The following is a 19,560-nucleotide window of genomic DNA, read 5'->3' on the forward strand; positions in this document are numbered from 1 at the left end:
AGAGGAAGGAGGATATTCATTCAGAGGATCAGCTTGATCTTTGCTTCTTTCACAGAGATCAAAAGACTTACTCTTATTTGAGAGGGAAAAGCAGAATTCCATTAGGACTGAGATGAAGGATGCTGGGAGCAGAGTAGCTGCCTTCTCAGTGCTTCCTAATTGGGTATCCTATCTCCAGAAGATACTCTTAATGGATTCTTCAAAATCTTAATTCCAGTAATTAAGCCATTTAGACATTGGAAGGATGTTAAACAGAGTCCAGTAAGAGCAACAGGATTCAAAGTCACTGCAAATGACTAGAGTGGCAAAGAGATAAATGGATTGGAAAACAGGAAACTTTTTTCCTGGCCCTCTAAAGTTAATCTGCAGTGCCTCAAATGAGTTCATTTATCATTCATGGGCCAGATAATAGGTCTCAGAAATCTCAGAACTGGTTCTCTCTATATAAATCCATCCTTTGTTTTAGAAACAAATCCTAATTTTTCCCATTCTGTCCTCATCAGCATGCTGACTTCCAAGCCCAGCCCAACTCAGAATTTGTGGACTTCAGTGTAGTTAGGGGCCCGAATAATGTGACAAAATGTTCTTAGTTTTACTAAAATCAAACTCATCACACATATTACAGTAAGTTCTGAAGTTGGTTATATTGTTTTTTTTTTTTCTTTAAGCACAACCACAACAAAAGTGATAAAGCCCCAACTGTATTTTCTTTCCAATGACAATGAACAATGAAATGTTCTCTGTTTCTGAGAGGATCATATGTTCTATAGAAAGTAATTTAATAAAAAAAGAACATCATTTAAGAAGGCACATCTTAGAGCAGTACAGACATTTAAAATTTGGGCCACGTATTTATGTTTTAAACTGCAGTTCTTACTCATTCTCTATCTTTTGCCATTTGCTTATCTCATTGGACAAGCATATTCTCAATAGCCGGTATCTCTTTCTCCATATATGGAACACTAATCACATACAGTTGAAAATCAGGAGGAAAATTAGCATTCTGTAAACACCAGTCACTTTCTTTCATGGTGCTTCACTTTATTTACTATAGAGATTTTATCGATATTGCCTGGAGTGACTTGCTCTTTTGTTGAGTTTATGGTTGATTTGTATCTCAACAGACTGTAAGTTCCATGAAAGCAGAGCCATTTTCTGTCACGTGTTCTTCTAGAGCCTGAGCCCCAAAGAGGTGTGCTTGGCACATAGTTTTGTTTTGTTTTTGTTGTTTTAGAGAGAGAGAGAAAGCTTATGCATGGGGGTGGGGCGGGGGGGGGGCAGAGAGAGGGAGAAAGAAAATCCACGCTCAGCATGGAGCCAATATGGGGCTCCATCTCATGACCCTGAGATTATGACCTGAGCCAAAATCAAGAGTAGGACACTTAACCAATTGACACTTAGCCCACCTGGCTGCCCCAAGGTATTCATGTATTTTAATAAACTCCAGGCACAGGACTAGACACATTGTGGACATTACCTCATTTAATTCTCAAAGTGATCTTGAAATGTAAATATATTAGCCCTTTTTCACAATGAGGAACCAAGGCTTAAAGGAATTAAGTAACTTCTGAAAAATCAAACAATTAGGAATTTAGGTGTGCTGTGTGTTCTGTTTGGGGACCATGTTACAAGAAATGTTCCCAAAGTAGGCCATGGCTATAAACAAGATGATATGGGGACTAAACAAAGTGGCCTTAAGTAACAACAGCATCAGACCATAAAAAAATTATTCCCTTTAAAACTTCTTTGTAATTAACTTTATTACATCAAGGACAAAGTCTCAAACTGGTGCCAGTTTGTATGTATTGCTCCCGCAGTAATTGCTACTCTCTTCTTCTCTCTCTCTGTCTCCTTATTTCACTTAAGGGCAGGGAAGAATATAAACCCAGATTTTGTTTGCAGTGTAGAAATCTTCTACAACTTACTTAAGGCAATTAGTTCTGGTTTCTGATTTGCACTAGTAACAGAGTTCCATCATCAATAAAATTTTAGATAAAAGCCTTAAATTTACTTAAGGAAAGTATTAATTAGATAAGAGTACAGGTGGGCAGCCCTGGTGGCTCAGCGGTTTAGCGCCGGCTTTGGCCCAGGTTGTGGTCCTGAAGACACAGGATCAAGTCCCACATTGGGCTCCCTGCATGGAGCCTGCTTCTCCCTCTGCCTGTGTCTCTGCCTCTCTCTCTCTCATAAATAAATAAATAAATAAATCTTTAAAATTCAAACAGGGATTTTGTAATTTCTCCAGAGAGGCAACTTTCACATACCCTCTGTTGAATCGGTCTGGAATGTTCTTCTCATTTGCCACTCTCTTCTTTAGCTGGCTAGGAGTTAACATTTAATACAATGCTTGCCCTAATCTTTTTATAGCCACTAACTGCGGCTCCCTGGAAGCTTCCACATTTTGTTTCTGATAAACCACATGTTAGACATTTGCCCAAACAAAACATAAAGAAAGTGTTTGAACTCAGCCTGTGCTATTTTTGCATACTTTTACTTTATAGACAAGTGCTACAATAAAGACAACGTGTAAGTTTAGGGAGATAGAGCATGTAAGACCCCCAGACTTATTGGCCTGTGTACAGAACAAAATGTTTAATCCTTCAGAATATCTATCTGGAGGAAGAATCATTCCTGAAATGTTATAGTTTCAGTTGTGTGCTGAGTGTGAAGCAGGCCCCTAGTGGCTGTAGCCATCTGGCTTTTGGAGAATCAACTGGACCTGAGAAACCGCAGAACTCTTTTCTTTAACTTGTTTTTTTTTTTTTAATTTTTTTATTATTATTTATTTACGATCGTCACAGAGAGAGAGAGAGAGAGAGAGAGAGAGAGAGAGAGGCAGAGACAGGCAGAGGGAGAAGCAGGCTCCATGCACCTGGAGCCCGACGTGGGATTCGATCCCGGGTCTCCAGAATCGCGCCCTGAGCCAAAGACAGGCGCCAAACCGCTGCGCCACCCAGGGTTCCCCTTTAACTTGGTTTTTAGTGGTAAAAGCCTGAGGCTGGATTGTTCAAATCTCCTTAGATTCTCAACATTCCAGAGTCCCCTTATTGTAAATTCCCTCTTGGGGCTTAAGCAATCATAAGTGGGTGTCTGTTACATATATACGAAAGAATCCAACTTTAAAACTGAAATTTTAAAACTTTTAAGGACATTAAACTGGTCACTAATATATTAGGCATCTGTATGTCTTAGTACATTTTTTTTTCACTATAAAAAACTCATCTACTCATTTCAAGAGCTAACAGGTAGGGTTAACTGCCTCTAAAAAGTATCAGTAAAGAAAAACACTCTTATTCAGTGAATTTATCAATGTAATGGGGCATATAAAACATGCACATACATAGCATTTCAGATTTCATTTTACCTTCACCAAAATTATGTTCTCATTAAAATGACCTAAATCTTTTGAATTAAAAGAACAGGAGTTTCTTAAAATATTCAATATTCTTCTGATATTAGTAATATATATATATATAATATATATAATAATTAGTAATATATATTAGTAATATATTACTATTAGTAATAGATAACATAAAATATATATTAATATATATATATATATATATATATATATATAATGTTAACTCTAGGATTTTCGGCAGTAACATATTAGCCAGATTTTCAGGAATTTGTACTGGGAAGTCACAATAGCTGTTTTACTTCTTTTTGTAATGTATATCTTGAGAAATTTAGTACCTCTATACTTCCTGAAATTCTTCTCTATTACAATTATCCTTCCAACATACCACACACTTTCCTATGGCTTCATGTTTTTTTGATGCTATCTCTCCCCTCAAGTAAGTTTGCAAGGAAAACTTCTATTTATCTTGCAGAACCTGATTTAAATACCACCACCTCTGACAAGCATTCCCTATTTACTTTCTATCTCTACCTCTTGGAGTAGAAGCAATTTTTTACTTTCCGTTTATCTTTCATCATATCACTCTGTAAAACCATCTAGTATTTTTATGATCTGCTCTATTAGTAATTTCAGGTCTGTCATCCAAAGTTATCTAGAAGTCCCTTTATGGCAAAAAACAGGTCTTCTTCATAATTGTGTCTTTCTAGCACACTAGACAATTTCTGATTGTTTAGTACACGTTTGTTGTTGTAAACAAAGAAATTTCAGCTCAGAAAAATGTGATGAAAATTTCAGGTGATCCTAGAGTAATGGTTTTGAGAATTATTAAAAGGTTCTTAAGTACAATATTAAGGCTTTTTGTGGTTTAGATGTATTTTTTTTTCCATTTATGATTCTATTAAAGTTTTAAAAGTGTTTCAAAGTAGTTTTATCAATTTCTATTCCAAGCAACAGTGTATGAGAGTTCCAGTTGTTCCATATCTTACCAACACTGAGGGTTTTCAGATTATATTTATATATTTATATACACACACACACATTGCTTTTTAAACTATTTTGTTTTCTTTTTTTCTTATCTTACAAACAGTAACAGTAGGAAATACTACTAGAAATAATCTTTTTCATGTGTGTATTCTATTTCATTATTAGCTCAGTACTATCACAAAAGCTACGAGAGAAGAATTAAGAAATCAGACAAGTTTCAACGTTATTGGTTGTTACATTCTGGTAAAAAATGTTATTAATCTAAATATATTTCTGAGACCATATACTTTATAGAAAAGTACTCATATATCACACACAACATGTTACTACCCTAAAGGAAAACTGATATAATCCTTATATAACATTTGTATATCATATCCAAATTAGGGTTTTACTTTCTTCCATTCTGATGTTGTCGGTTACTGATATAATTAACCATAGTAGTTCATCCTCAACAGGTAATACTGATTTCCTTTCCTGATTGCCCAAAAGCTCGGACATGAGGCAGAGGCCAAACACTGTTTTTTATAATAAGGCAGGGCAGTTTCACAGCCCCATGAAAAGGACTGTACCAGGAACTCTAATAATGCCTCAAGAAATGGACTCAAAATATAGCACAAAAGCAGCAGCTTTTATTTTTTAAGATTTAATTTATTTATTCATGAGAGACACACATAGAGAGGCAGAGACATAGGCAGAAGAAGAAGCAGGCTCCCTGTGGGGAACCCCATGTGGGGCCCGGTCCAGGACTCTGGGATCACTCCCTGAGTCAAATGCAGATGCTCAACCACTGAACCACCCAGGCATCCCATGGAGCAGCAGTTTGAAACACACCGAGGACAAACATTATATGTTCTCATTCATTTGAGGAATATAAATAATAGTGAAAGGGAATAGAAGGGAAGGGAGAAGAAATGAGTAGGAAATATCAAAAAGGGAGACAGAAAATGGAAGACTCCTAACTCTGGGAAACGAACTAGCGGTGGTGGAACGGCAGGAGGGTGGAGGGTGGGGGTAAATGGGTGGCAGGCACTGAGGGGGGCATTGACGGGATGAGCACTGGGTGTTATTATGTATGTTGGCAAATTGAACACCAATAAAAAATATATTTATTATTATAAAAAAAAAGAAAAAAATGAAACACACGGAGGAGATTGATTACCTGATATCGCAACTTGTGCTGGGGGTGTAGGGATCTTCAGGAGCCTTCTCCAAGAACAAAAGAAATGATGGATGCAACGGCACTCCCCTACCCCTCAGCCTGTATATCTGGACAACTGCAGGATTCAGCATGAGTACTCTCCATTTAGCTTGCTAACACTCCATGCCTTACCCCAGTATTCTCCTGTGGACCTGTCCACTTCAACAAACCCTCAGCAGGAGTCAATCCAAAGCTGTGTCACAAGAGTGGCAGTGTGCAGGCAGCCCTAACAGGGACCAGCACCACTTCATAATGACTCCTGCCCTGGGGAGAGGGAAAGCAACCACACATACCAGTTTGACTGCAGCCGCAGCAGTGGGCTAGGGCCAGACATCTGTTCTGACTATAGGCTCCACCAACCAACCAAAGCTTCACAGGGCACAATGTAGGGAGCCTGCCCTGTAGTTCAGTGAGACTGAAGCTCTGGAAAACTGCTGGTCTGAGTAAACTCAAGCCCAAGGTGGGCCCCAGACTGACCTCTTAACAACACAGAGACCAAGCCCTAGCCACAACAGGCAAAGAGAACCATTGCAGACTACTGGACTAAAGACAAACACGAGTGAGCCTCAATAGTAGGGCACAGACAACCCACATAGGAGACACTTGAGAAGCATCAAGTTCTGGGGAACAGGGGACATTGCATTGCAAGGCACAACAGGACCTCTTTTTCAAAAGGTCACTATCGTTAAGGGCAGGATATGTAGCTGACATTCCAAGCACACAGAATCAGACACAGAGAATTAGACAAAATAAGGAGATAGAGGAATATGTCCCAAATAAAAGAACAGTACAGTATCAAAACAAGAGAGCTAAATGAAATGCAGATAATATGCCTGATAGAGAATTTAAAGAAATAGTCATAGAGATACTCACTAAATTTGAGTAAAGAGTGGAAAACCTCAATGGGACACTCAACAAGGAGATAGAGAACATAAAAAAGAACCAGTCAGAGATGAAGAACTCAGTAACTGAAATTAAAAACACACTGGATAGAAGAGAGGAAGCAGAACTCAAGGAGGCAGAAGAATGAGGTCAGTGACCTGGAAGGCAGAGCTACAGTAAGCAATCGAGCTGAATAAGTAGGAGAAAAAAATAATAATAATAAATGAAAATAGATTTAGGGAACTCAACAACAACATCAAGCATAGTAACATTTGCATACTAGGAATCCCAGAAGAAAGAGAAGAGGGGGTTGAAAATGTATTTGAAGATATAGTAGCTGAACGCTTCCCAAATCTGAAGAAGGAAACAGAAATCCAGATTTAAGAGGTACAGAGAGCCCCCAACAAAATCAACCCATGGAGGTCCACACCAGACACACAGCAATTAAAAACAGCAAAAAGTAGTGGGAAAAAGAATTTTAAAAGCAGCAAGAGAAAAGAAAATAGTCACAAACAAGGGAAACCCCATAACACTATAAGCTGATTTTATTTATTTTTTGTAATATGTTCTTATTCTTTATTGCAATAAAGATAAACCATGTATTCAAACAAAAATGTAGTAAAAGGCCTATCCAAAATGAAATTCTCCTATAGTTAAAATTCTTTTTTTATAATAAATTTATTTTTTATTGGTGTTCAATTTGCCAACATACAGAAAAACACCCAGTGCTCATCCCGTCAAGTGCCCCCCTCAGTGCCCGTCACCCATTCACCCCCACCCCCCGCCCTCCTCCCCTTCCACCACCCCTACTTCGTTTCCCAGAGTTAGGAGTCTTTATGCTCTGTCTCCCTTTCTGATATATCCCCCACATTTCTTCTCCCTTCCCTTATATTCCCTTTCACTATTATTTATATTCCCCAAATGAATGAGACCATATAATGTTTGTCCTTCTCCAATTGACTTACTGCACTCAGCATAATACCCTCCAGTTCCATCCACGTTGAAGCAAATGGTGGGTATTTGTCATTTCTAATGGCTGACTAATATGCCATTGTATACATAAACCACATCTTTATCCATTCATCTTTCGATGGACACCTAGGCTCCTTCCACAGTTTGGCTATTGTGGACATTGCTGCTATAAACATCAGTGTGAAGGTGTCCTGGCGTTTCATTATAAGCTGATTTTAGCAAAAATTTTGTGGGCCAGAAGGGAGTGACATGATATATATAAAGTGCTGAAAAAAACATCTGCAACCACGAATATTCTAACCAACAAGGCTATCATTCAGAATAAAAGGAGAGAATTAGTTTCCCAAACCAAAGTTAAGGGAATTCATCACACCTAAACTAACTTTACAAGGAATGTTAGAGGGGAGGCTTTGAGTGAAAAAGAAAGACCATAAGCAGGAGTAAGAAGAATAAGAAGCAAAAAGCAGTGAGTCTACAAAAACTAGTCAAGGGATTCATGAATTAAAAAGATGTAAAGTATGTCACCATACACATAAAATGTTTTGGAGAGAGTAAAAATTAAGTGCTTTTAGAATGGATTCAAACTTAAGGGGACCATCAACTTAAAATAGGCTGCTTTATGCATAAGATGTTATACGTAAACCTGATGGTAACCACAAATCAAAAACTGGCAACACATATGCAAAAAAGAAAGAGAAATGAATCCAAGTAATCCACTAAAGAAATCAGCAAACTGTGAGAGATAAGAGGTATGTTCTCTAATGTCCCTACTTTGTTGAAGGTTTTTATCATGAGTGTATGTTGTACTCTGTCGAACACATTACATCTACTGAAATTAGTGTTATTATTATTTTTTAAAGATTTTTATTTATTTATTCATGAGAGACACAGAGAGAAAGAGAGAGGCAGAGAGATAGGCAGCGGGAGAAGCGGGCTCCATGTAGGGAGCCCAACATGGGACTTGATCCCGGGTCTTCAGGACCACACCCTAGACTGAAGGCGGCGCTGAACCGCTGAGCACCTGGGCTGCCCTATTATTATTTTTTAAAGATTATTTATTTATTTATTCATGAGAGACACACGCACACAGATAGAGGCAGAGGCACAGGCAGAGGAAGAAGCGGGCTCTATGCAAGGAGCCTGACATGGGACTCGACCCCAGGTCTCCAGGATCATGCCCTGGGCTGAAGGCAGCGCTAAACTGCTGAGCCACCCAGGCTGCCCTCTACTGAAATTTTTACATGGGTTTCATCCTTTCTTTTATTGATGTGATGTATGATATTGATTGATATGTGAATATTAAACCACCAGCCTCCCTGGAATAATATCTTACTTGATTATGGTGAATGATTTTTTAATGTACTGTTGGATTCTGTTTGCTAATATTTTGTTAAGGATTTTTGCATCTATATTCATCAGAAACAATGAATTGCCTGTAGTTCTCTTTCTTTTTCTTTCTCTTTCTTTTCTTTCTTTCTTTCTTTCTTTCTTTCTTTCTTTCTTTCTTTCTTCTTTCTTTCTTTCTTTCTTTCTTTCTTTTTTTCTTTTTGGTAGTGTCTTCATCTGGTTTTGGTAGTAGGGTAATACTGGCCTCATAAAATGAACTTGGAAGCTTTTCTTCCTCTCTTTTTTGGAACAGTTTGAGAAGAACAGGTATTAACTCTTTAAATGTTTGATAGAATTTGCCTGTGAAGCCATCTGGCCCTGGGTTTTGATTCAAATGCAGACCTTTTCCCAAAGTCCTTGCTCTTAACCTGTATCATATACCTAGACAAGAAGATGCTGTGGATAGCAGATATAAATGTTGTGAGACAGAAGAATATTCAAGCTTCACCCTTCGCATTCATATCTTCATCCAAGTCCATTATACTTAAATGAAAAGGCCCCATTTCAGATTTGTGAGGATCTTCTGGGGCTTCTTTTACCTATCAGTAAAATTTTCCTACAATGGTGGAGGTTTTTTTTTTGTTTTTGTTTTTTTTATTCAAAAGAAGTTAGAAATGGAAATGATAGAGAATAGTTTTCCCTCTCTGTCTAGACAAATGCATTTCTCTTAACAGCTCTCTTGAATCTTGGTGAAGATAGAGACTCTAGAGCGAGTAAAACTGCTACTCTTCCCAACACCTGCTCTCACTGTATGAGGACTAGGGATAATCAGAGAAGTAGATCTTAATGTGCATCATATGCTTCACTAGACTGGCATTGTTCCAGACAAATAAATTACTTGACTACAGAAGGTGCAGTTATAATGGAATTTCAACTAAGCAATAACAACGATAATGGCAAAAAATAACAATATTAATAACTATGGATTTGTGGGCTTTCTAAATTGTTCAGAAATGTGAGGTCCACAACTGATGTGTCTGCTGTCCAATGCTTGATTTGTGGTATAGATCAAAAACTTTTCCTTGGGTGGCTCAGTTGGTTAAGCATCTGCCTTTGGCTCAGGTCATGATCCCAAGACCGTGGGATGGAGCCCATCAGGCTCTCTGCTCAGTGGGGAACCTATTTCTCAGTCTCCCTGCTTACCACTCCACCAATTTGTGCGCTGTCTCTGTGTCAAATAAGTAAATAAAATCTTTTAAAAACATTTTCCTGGGGGATCCCTGGGTGGTTTTTTTTTGTACAAAATTTTCAGTTTTATTATAAAAATGCCCACACAACAAAGATTGTCATAAGTCATTTCTTGGCTCTACTTGCATTCAGCACTTGCTCTTGAGCAGCTTTCTTTGCTTTTCCCATCTCGACAAGTTCCTTATATCGCTTCATGCAGTCCTTCTTTGTCCTGCCAGGCACTGCTTCTGCTATTTTTTCCCACCTTTCAGGTGTATTTACTGGGTACGTTTTTAAATCCTGTTCCAAAAGCTTCTGTTCTTCTGTTGTCCAAGGGGTGAAATCTGTGCACGGGCCTTCAAATCGTTCTGAAGGTGTCGCATTGTTGGCTTGAGGCACCACTCCATGCTCTTTTTTAAATTTATCAAAAGCCCTTTTGTTTATGTCATCTTTTTGAAGAGGGTCAAGTTTTTGAAGACTCTTTGCTTTGCCAATAACATCTTTGGCAGTTCTCTTGACTCCAGAAGAAGAGTGTATAGTCTTATCATTAGCGATAACTTCCCATCTTGAATTTGTTCCAGCAAGGAAGAGGTTCACAGCTTTAATTAGTAATTGCAAATCATCTTCTGACCAGTTTTTACTGCCATTTCCACTTCCACCAGTTCATTTCTCTGCATTCTTGGATGCTTGTCGCATTCGAGCCTCACCTTCCTCTTTCTCTTTTCTAATCTGCTCATTTATTTCTTCTGTTTTTTCCAGAGCAGCCTTTCTTACTTCCTTTGTAGATGATGTGAGTGTTTCATTCAAACACTGTAAACTTAGGCACTTAGCGCCTGCCTTCTGCCCAGGGCATGATCCTGGAGACCTGGGATGGAGTCCCATGTCGGGCTCCCTGCATGGAGCCTGCTTCTCCCTCTGCCTGTGTCTCTGCTTCTCTCTCTCTCTCTCTCTCTCTCTCTCTCTCTGTCTCTCATGAATAAATAAATAAATCTTAAAAAAAACTTTTCCTCGAAAAATCATGTGAAATTTACATACAGGGAAATTCACAGAACACAATTTTTTTATTGTCCATTTGGTCAGGGACTAATTGCCATATTAAAATCACCCTCTGTCAGCTATTTTTTTTTCTAATGTATATTGATTGGTTTCTTATTTAATCAGACTTACACATTTTATTTCCATTGAATATGGAATTCTAATTCCTTACTATTTAACCTTAACTCAAATCTTACCCTCTCTTTTAATAAATTAGGACATACCAATCTTGTAAAATATTATTTCTAATTATCGGTTAGTACATTCCACTCTCTTCTTTCATCTGACAGGTGAGACACACAATCACTCAATCTTCATGCAAAGATATATGACGATGTAATACAGTTTTACAGAATACTGTGTATGTTATTTCTATTACATAATTCATTTTAGTGTTTCCATCCATCAAAATATAGCGTTCATCTGAAACTTCTCTAATAATTCTTTTGCCTCTTATGTACAGAGATAGATAAATGAAGTGACTGTCTTACAACATGTAATAGGTTGACTTATTTGTTTGTATGTGGGGATTTATACAGTGATTTGTCTCCAAAGAGGAAGTGAAATAATTTTTTTAAATGGAAAACATAAAAATTTTAATGTGAAGACTACAGGGAAGGCTTTAATGAAGGAGAAGGCTGACATATTTTCCTGATAATGACAACACAGACATTGTTAAATTTCTTTGCGAGGACAATGAGAAAAAAGTTAGGAGGGTGCTTTTATAAAGTCATTGTTATTATTACTCAAGTCAATGAGCTGTTAAGTACAAGCTTAATTATGACCTATGTTCATCATCTTGATACTTAATAACGCACCAGATGCACTTTCCCTGCTTTGTCAATTGCCTGATCTGGGATCCCTGGGTGCCCAGCGGTTTAGCGCCTGCCTTTGGCCCAGGGATCCTGGAGACCCGGGATCGAATCCCACGTCGGGCTCCAGGTGCATGGAGCCTGCTTCTCCCTCTGCCTGTGTCTCTGCCTCTCTCTCTCTCTCTCTCTCTCTCTCTCTGTGACTATCATGAATAAAAAAAAAAATTGGCTGATCTATCAGTTGACTGAGCATTCCCTGCCAAATGTGACTGTCTTCCATCTCCAGAGGAGATAGCTGGTTTACCCACATCTAGACTTCATCGTTTTCTTCCCAAAATATTTGTTCCCTGAGACAGGTTCCATCGGAAATTAGGTCGGAAATTAGGTCGGAAATTTGATGTTTACTCACCACATCTTAGGTCAGAAGAAACAAATGAAACAATATCTCATCTTGATAAATGATTGAGATACGGTCAGATGACATACTAATTTTAAAAGTGTGTTAATCCCACCTAAATATAGATGACGAATTAATTTAAACGTGGGCTAACCGGCCTGCTCTGCACTGCATCCAGGTGATGCCTTTGCTCTCAAGTTAACCTGATTGCGCAGAGGTGCCCTTGTTCCCTGACTTCATCCCCAAACCATCAGGATTATTTCAGTTTACCTTCTCCTTTTCCCAGAACATCCTGTTTGGAGTCATGCAAAGGGAGTGTTTGCTGCAAAGAAGCCTAGTTCATAGTTAACATTGTCCTTATCATGGACATACTACGTAGGGGAATGCCTCTGCTGGAGGTCACCCACCAGGACCCACAAACCTGTGGCCCACACCCAGGCTGGCTGGGCTCCAGACAGGTTGATTTGGCTCCTTCCAGACCCAAGCCCAGGGCGCTGGGCGGTCGTGGTTCACCCAGGGTGGGGGCAAAGTGCCCAGGGTAGCAGCACTTCTTATTTTTGGTGGAAACTGCCCCTCGCTCTGGCTTTCAGGACCTGGGGGTGTGCGCACTCATCGCGACAGTCCCTCTCTTAAGTGAGGCACTCCGCGACCCCCCACCCCCAATCACCTCTGCGCGCCCCCCTGCAGCCCTTGCAGCGCCCAGCGCACCCCAATGGCGGCCACTGAGCTTCCTGCAAGCTCCCAGTTGCCTCCGTCGCCGCCTGGGAATCTGGGGCCCCAGGGGACTGCGAGCCCTGGTGTCCGTGGGACACAGGGAGGACGCAGCCGCTGTGCCTGCCCCACCCGCCACCCCTGGGAGCGGGGAGGCCCGGAGAGGCGGGGCGCGGCCAGCAGCTGGCCTGGGGCAGGAGCAGCGCCGCCCACAGCCCGGGCCTGGAGCCCAGCGGAGGGGGAGCGGCGGGGGCAGAGCTCTCCTCCGCGGGGGAGGGCCCCCAGCGGGGGGCACAGCAGCACCAGGCAGCTGCCCGGAGGCCGCGGGGTCCTGGAGCGGGGGTGGGGGGGCAGCTGCAGCGGGAACAGGCCTCCGTGGAAGCGTGGCTGGTGATCACCGGGACTTCACCTTCTCTTACTTTGTTAGGAAAGCCACCAGGTAAGGAGGGGACCCCCGGAGGACGCGCCGGGCGCTGAGTGGCCTGGGACTCAGCTCGCCCCCTTCCTGAACCTCCCCCCTTCCTTCACCCTTAAAGGAGCTCTGTTCCCAGGCCCTTTGCTTTCCAAGGAGGGCTTTGGTCCCACTGGGCCATAGAGATCTCTACTCCGCGGCAGGTACAGCCCAGACGCCAGGCGTGGGGTTCGATGCAACTTTCTCACAAAGTTAGATGCAACAGTGCACAGGCTGGACCCCCTCCCTCGCCCCGCCCCCCACCCCCTGCCCTGGCATCCCCAGCGCAAGATTGTTCAGACACCCCGCTCAGAGGCCTCCCCCCGCTCTAGCCTCCGGGGCCCCCTAAATCTTAGCGCCCCTCAAACCATGTTGGAGCCCTTCCCTGCAGCTCCTCCGGGAGCACCATTTCCAGCCTGGTCGCAGCGGCTCCGCTCCACCCCAGGCCCCTCGCCGGCCCTCAGGGGGGGCGGGGAAGCCGGCGGGGGAGAGCGCGGGGAGCCCTAAGGCAGCACCATGCCTGAGTCCTCCCGGAGTGAGTGGGGTCGCCTCTGCCCCCGCAGTCCCTCCCGGGCTCCGCGCTTCCTTCCACTCTCTGGCTGCGCCCAGGGCGGCGCTGGGGAGGGCGGCGGCGGCGGAGGGCAGGTGCCCTTTGGGGACCAAACAAGGTACTTCCCGAGCATCCCCCCTCCCACTTCCCTTGGGGGCGCGGGGCTGGGTGCGGGGTGGGGGCGTCGGGGTCAGCCGGGGGCGGGGGTGCTCCCCTGGAAGCGGACTGATAGGGTTCTCTGCCTTCATTCTCTTCGTGTAGTCCTACTTAGGGACCTCAGAAGCGGCTCTTGTTTTTCTGTTTGTTTGTTTTTTCACAAAAGGCTGTTTCTCCTAAAGCTTTGGTGTCCCTGTCATCCCTGTTGGGGTTTGGGGACAGAGCCGACCTCTTCGGGCAACTCTGATCTCCAGGGTTTCGTTACTCCCCGTCCTTGTAAAGTCTTTAAAAAAAGACTTTTTTTTAAAGCTATGGTTATTAAAACGTATGTGTGTATATATTCTTATATACTATCTGTAAGAGTTCATGTTGAGTAAAAGTCAGAAAAGGAAAGTGTAAAATATTTAAAGAGTAGCACAGACCATTAATTGTAAGAGTTAAAAAGCACCAAAAGCTGTCAGTTTAAAGAATATAATCTAAGAGCTTGTGTGTAGTCAGGGGTTCTGGTTTGGGCTGATATTTGGTGGCATTAACTGGGTATTTAAGAGATTACTCAGTTGTTGATTATAAAAATTCCAAATTTCTAAACCCAGCGTGATTCATATGGTTGTGGTAAAAACTTATTGCAGACATTTTCACTTTAGAGCTAGGATTGTTTTTTTAACTAGAAGCTCACATTACTTTGCTTTTTTCCCTTTTGTTACACGCTGTAAGTGTAAAATGAGTCTGTGATTCAGAACCCCATGAAACAGATCGTTCTGTAGAAACATTTAACATTTTTTAAATTTAAAATAAATTTGGATTCACTTAGATTGGGCATCCGTGCCTGTAAACAGGCATGTTGATGGAATATTTCTACCTTATTTGATTTAATTGTTGTCATTTGACATTCATGCGTGCTTTTTTATCCTATCCCCAGACTGAATGATCTGTCCTCACAAGTAGTCCCTGAACAGGATGAAGGTTTCTGGCATTCCTAAATTCTTATTTATATACCTGTGAAGGGGATCCCTGGGTGGCTCAGAGTTCAGTGCCTGCCTTCTGCCCAGGGCATGATCCTGGAGACCTAGAATGGAGTCCCACGTCAGGCTCCCTGCATGGAGCCTGCTTCTCCCTCTGCCTGTGTCTCTGCACACCCCCCCCCCCGGTCATGAGTAAATAAATAAAATTTAAAAAATACCTGTGAAAATTGGTTGACCTTGAAAGGAGTTCTGCTGCTATATTACATTGATTGTTATAACTTATCTTCAAACACAGAGCTAAGCACCTAGTTTAAAGAAAGCTACAAGCTTGGGGCATAGATGCTTTTTAGGAATCGCAGCCTCAAAGGAAAAAAAAAAGGAATCGCAGCCTCTTTATGTGAATTTGAGTGTCAATTGAAGAATTCATAACATAATCTATAGGCAGAAAAATTATTTTGAGACTTGCAAACTACAACGTATGGAAAATCCCACCCTCACTGTTCTACCTGCCTGTGTACATACCCTGTGAACTAAGGGCTCTAATCTTCATGCATTTGCAAATGAAGGCTTCTGGTGCCAGTGCCACTTTAACAGCTCTTCTTCTTGCCATCATACTAAAATAATGTTACCTTTCATTATTTACTAAACTTCTCTGCCAAGGAGGGTGATGTTTTACATCATTTAGTATTGTAGGAGTAGCATGGTTGACTTTTTATTGCTTTGTTTTGTACGAGGCAAAGAGAATATTCAGAATATTTGGCATTTAATGGAAATAGGAATTACTAAGTGAGGACAAGTTTTTATGACCGCTTGGATCAAAGTCCAGAAACAGAAGTCTTACACTTCCGTGTAGCTTTCAGCGATAGACTTTTTATTTGACACTGCAAAACTGTGCTGAATTAGTTCACATTCCTGGTCCTGTGTCTAGGATTTTTTTCACTTCTTTTCTTTTCTTCTCTCTTTCTTTGTTTCTGTCATAATTTTTCTCATCTCTAAAAGCTGTAATATTCTTATTTGCAAAATAGTTCTATTAAAATCAGATGAAATAAATTTAACACCAATAAAAGATAAATGTATTATAAAAAATTCAAATGAAATAAAATCAGATGATAGATATCAAATAAATATTGCCATCCACTTTTTCAAAAGATACTGTTTCTGTGAATATATAGGAATATAATTCCAATTATCAGATAAATGATTTGTGAGGCATATGTTATTAAGTTGTCACTAGTGTTGAAGATAATAAAACTCTATGGTTATTGACTCAGTCTGACTTCGGTCTTATTTATAATAATTTTATGGTGGTAATTCTGATGCGGTGATGACCTTTTCTTTTTGTATGGTTTATAAACAGCGTTCATATAGCCAGCTTTAAGCTGCTCTTTAGTACTCACCTCAAGATGTGCAGTTTTTAGTATTTTGAATATGTTGTGCAACAAAATTTTCTTTTTAGTAATTCCACCTAAATATTTAAAATATCCGAAACTGGCTTTTAAGTTTCAAAGGTAGAATTTGTACCTTCATCCTTATCTGAATACAGAGAAGGTTTCCTAAGGTTTGAAACACAAAATAACTTAGGACTTTGCTTGAACTTCCTACTGCATTTTAAGAATCCTCAAGAAAGATTTCTTCTGTAGTTGAAAAGGCTAAACAGAACTGTTTGGTGTTTATTAGTTTATCCCCCAAACATTTTTCAACCTAATATTTTATTAAACCTGTAACTGTTATGTCGAATTAGATGTGTTCTTTGTTCTCAGAGCTGATTGTAGGATGACAGCCTCTTCCTAGGAGGAAAGTCTTCCATAAGGACCACTGGGCAATTAAACAAATCACTGAGTTGATTGATCGTGGAGGGTTCAAAACGACTAATTTCTGAATTTAGGATGCAGTCTAGTTACTGACTTTGCAGGACTTCCTATGAAATTAGTTTAGCTGGATAGATGCGGATTCAGTTGACCAGTGTTTACAGCTGATTGATGTGGTCGCGGTGATATCTGTTATATCAGGCTCTGAGTAAAAAGCGCCTGTGAGCTACATACCTAGGAATAAAAAATGAAGGAAGGCTTTCCAATATAGGAGTCATTCATTTGATATTTAGCTCTGTAATCTTATTTACCGACTTGGTATTCCCACTTAACTTGAACTATATATATATTTTTTACGATGTAAGTGCTTTATTCATTTTCTCTAACTGGTAGAAATTTACGCTTACTGCCAAGCAAATGTTTAAGGCAGGTAAAGCCAAGTACTCACTTGGCTTAAGTTTTGACACTGCAAAACTGTGCTGAATTAGTTAAGAACTTGAGTTCTTAAGAGTCATTTTGCTAAGTATTCTAAAAACCTTTTAAGAAGCTCTTAAGGATATCTATTTATTTCTCTGGTTTGTAGTTTGTACTGAACATGCTATTTAAAGTGTTATGTGCCATTGGTAGCTTCTGTTTTCCTCGAGACTTTTCCTCTGATTCTGAATTGTAAAGTCAACCTTTTGGAAATTACATTTTCTGAATAATTTTATTAAAACTAAACTTGGGACTGAAAAGATCCTCTTCTAGTATCATATCTCTAGTGATAACTATAAAAAATAGCCATCCTTATTTCTGCTCTCTGTACATATACCGAGGTATAAGAAAAGATCCGGATCTCTTAAGCTGATGAAATAATTAAAACACACACACACACACACACACACACACACACACACACACACACACACAGAATTTTTGCACTTTAGAGTTAGAGAGGATCATGAAATCCGGTGTTTCTCAGACTTAAGTAGTGTTCCCCTGCTAAAGACAGTCTTATTCATCTCTAGCATATTAGAAAGCATTTGGTCATAAGTAACATAAACCCTACTTGGATGCATATAAAATTGACTTACATGATTAAGTGCCTGGAGATTGGTTTGGTTATGAAATTGAGCTGATCAAATACCCGTCAAGATTCTGTTTGTCTGTATGTCTGTTTAATCTGTTTGTCCTTCCTTCAGTCTATCCATTCACCTCTTCTTCCTTCTTTCTTTCCTTCTGTCCATCTACCCTTCCAGTTTTTGGTCTTATGCTGTGTTGGCTTTATTCTGTACATTTTCTTTATAGGCTGGAAGCCTTTTTGGTGCAACTTTCGGTGGCTCTTAATATTCTGAAACTAGAGAAATACCTTGTTATTTGTGTCAGTCCTCTCAAAATTACTCTGGCCCTGCTTGGGTCATGTGCCAGCTCTGGACCAATCACTGTGTCCAGAAGAATAGGTTTATCCAAGGGGTGGATAAGCCACAATCTGAAATGCCTTTGGGGGAGAGGGAATTTCCTAAAAGAAAGCGATGTAGACACAGCAAGAAGTTCCAGATACCTACCATCTAGTGCCGGGCTTCCTTTTATTTAATGTTAGTTAAACGTGGAATTCTTAAGAGCTGGTATAATGCTGCCATAATTACAGCATTTTTCCAATTGTAATACCGAAATAAATTTGTGAGTTAATTACGAACTAAAATGGTACAACCCCAGCCAGATACAAGTTGACAGCATTTATTAAATCACCCTTTTAGAGTGAATCTGGCCCTGCCTGCCCAGTAAAGGGTCTGCTGAGGTCAGCTCACCTTTGCTACAGTTGCCTTAATGATGATTGACTTCTTCCCCTGGGTCTGCTCAGTCAGGAAGCTTTTATTCCAATAGCACAGCATACCAACTTTGGGTTTTCCTTGGTCTGAAAGCATATTTGCATATCAAGGTGGTCTCTTTTCAAGATTTCCCTTTGTTCTGCGACCACTAAACTGCAGTGTGATTGTGAACACAAATATATACCTGACTGCCAAAATTGCAGGACAGTGCTTGATTCCAAGGTGGTCATCCCAGTATTTTAAAGTATACTTCTTTCACCTTCTTTCTCTCCTCCTCCTCCTCCTCCTCCTCCTCCTCCTCCTCCTCCTCCTTCTTCTTCTTCTTCTTTTTATTATTATTATTATTATTATTATCATCAGTGTGGAAACACAAAATTTAAGACACTTTCATAGAAAAATTACAGATCTCCACAACACACTTGTTTGGGGTCCCTCCAATTGGAGGTGCCCCCAAGTGCCAAACCAGCACAGTCTTTCCCATATCTCAGCTGCAAAACAAATCAGTTTACATATTTACAGCATAGACGTCAGTGACTATGTTTTCTTTCAGAGATAAGTAGGATTTCCTTTAAGGAATATTTTTCACACATGTGTTTGTGAGTGCACGGAAATTTACAGAACACATCTCTTTCAACTCTCAGTCAAGTGTGAATGTAAAACCACATGAAGCAGTTATGCATTTAATTTGTATCGGGTCCCAGTTAGCTTCTCAGATGTTTTCATAGCTGGAGAAAACTTGGAAATACTAGATAACTTCAGGCAGAGCGTTCATGTCCTTTCCATGCCAGATCCAAGAGAACTAATCACTGTAATATCGGAGTAGAGGTTATTTGAGGATATCACTTGGAGGTGCTCCGAATCTCCCCAGCTTCATTTAATAGCCTATTATAGTGTAGTCATCTTTTCTTTATCTA

General features: G+C 40.4%; 1 protein-coding gene across 1 annotated transcript in view; it reads left to right on the plus strand.

Annotated features, from left to right (window-relative positions):
• The first annotated feature begins 9,682 nt into the window (after positions 1–9,682).
• The window catches only part of LOC140598709 (uncharacterized), a 45,490-nt gene continuing 35,612 nt past the window's right edge, over positions 9,683–19,560 (plus strand). Inside the window, exons 1-3 of the mRNA XM_072757235.1 lie at positions 9,683–9,744; positions 10,716–10,746; positions 12,791–13,350. Of these exons, the coding sequence (XP_072613336.1) occupies positions 9,683–9,744; positions 10,716–10,746; positions 12,791–13,350 (653 nt within the window). The remainder of the gene's footprint in view (positions 9,745–10,715; positions 10,747–12,790; positions 13,351–19,560) is intronic.

Source organism: Vulpes vulpes, chromosome 4 (genome assembly GCF_048418805.1).
Source record: "Vulpes vulpes isolate BD-2025 chromosome 4, VulVul3, whole genome shotgun sequence".
NCBI lineage: Eukaryota > Metazoa > Chordata > Mammalia > Carnivora > Canidae > Vulpes > Vulpes vulpes.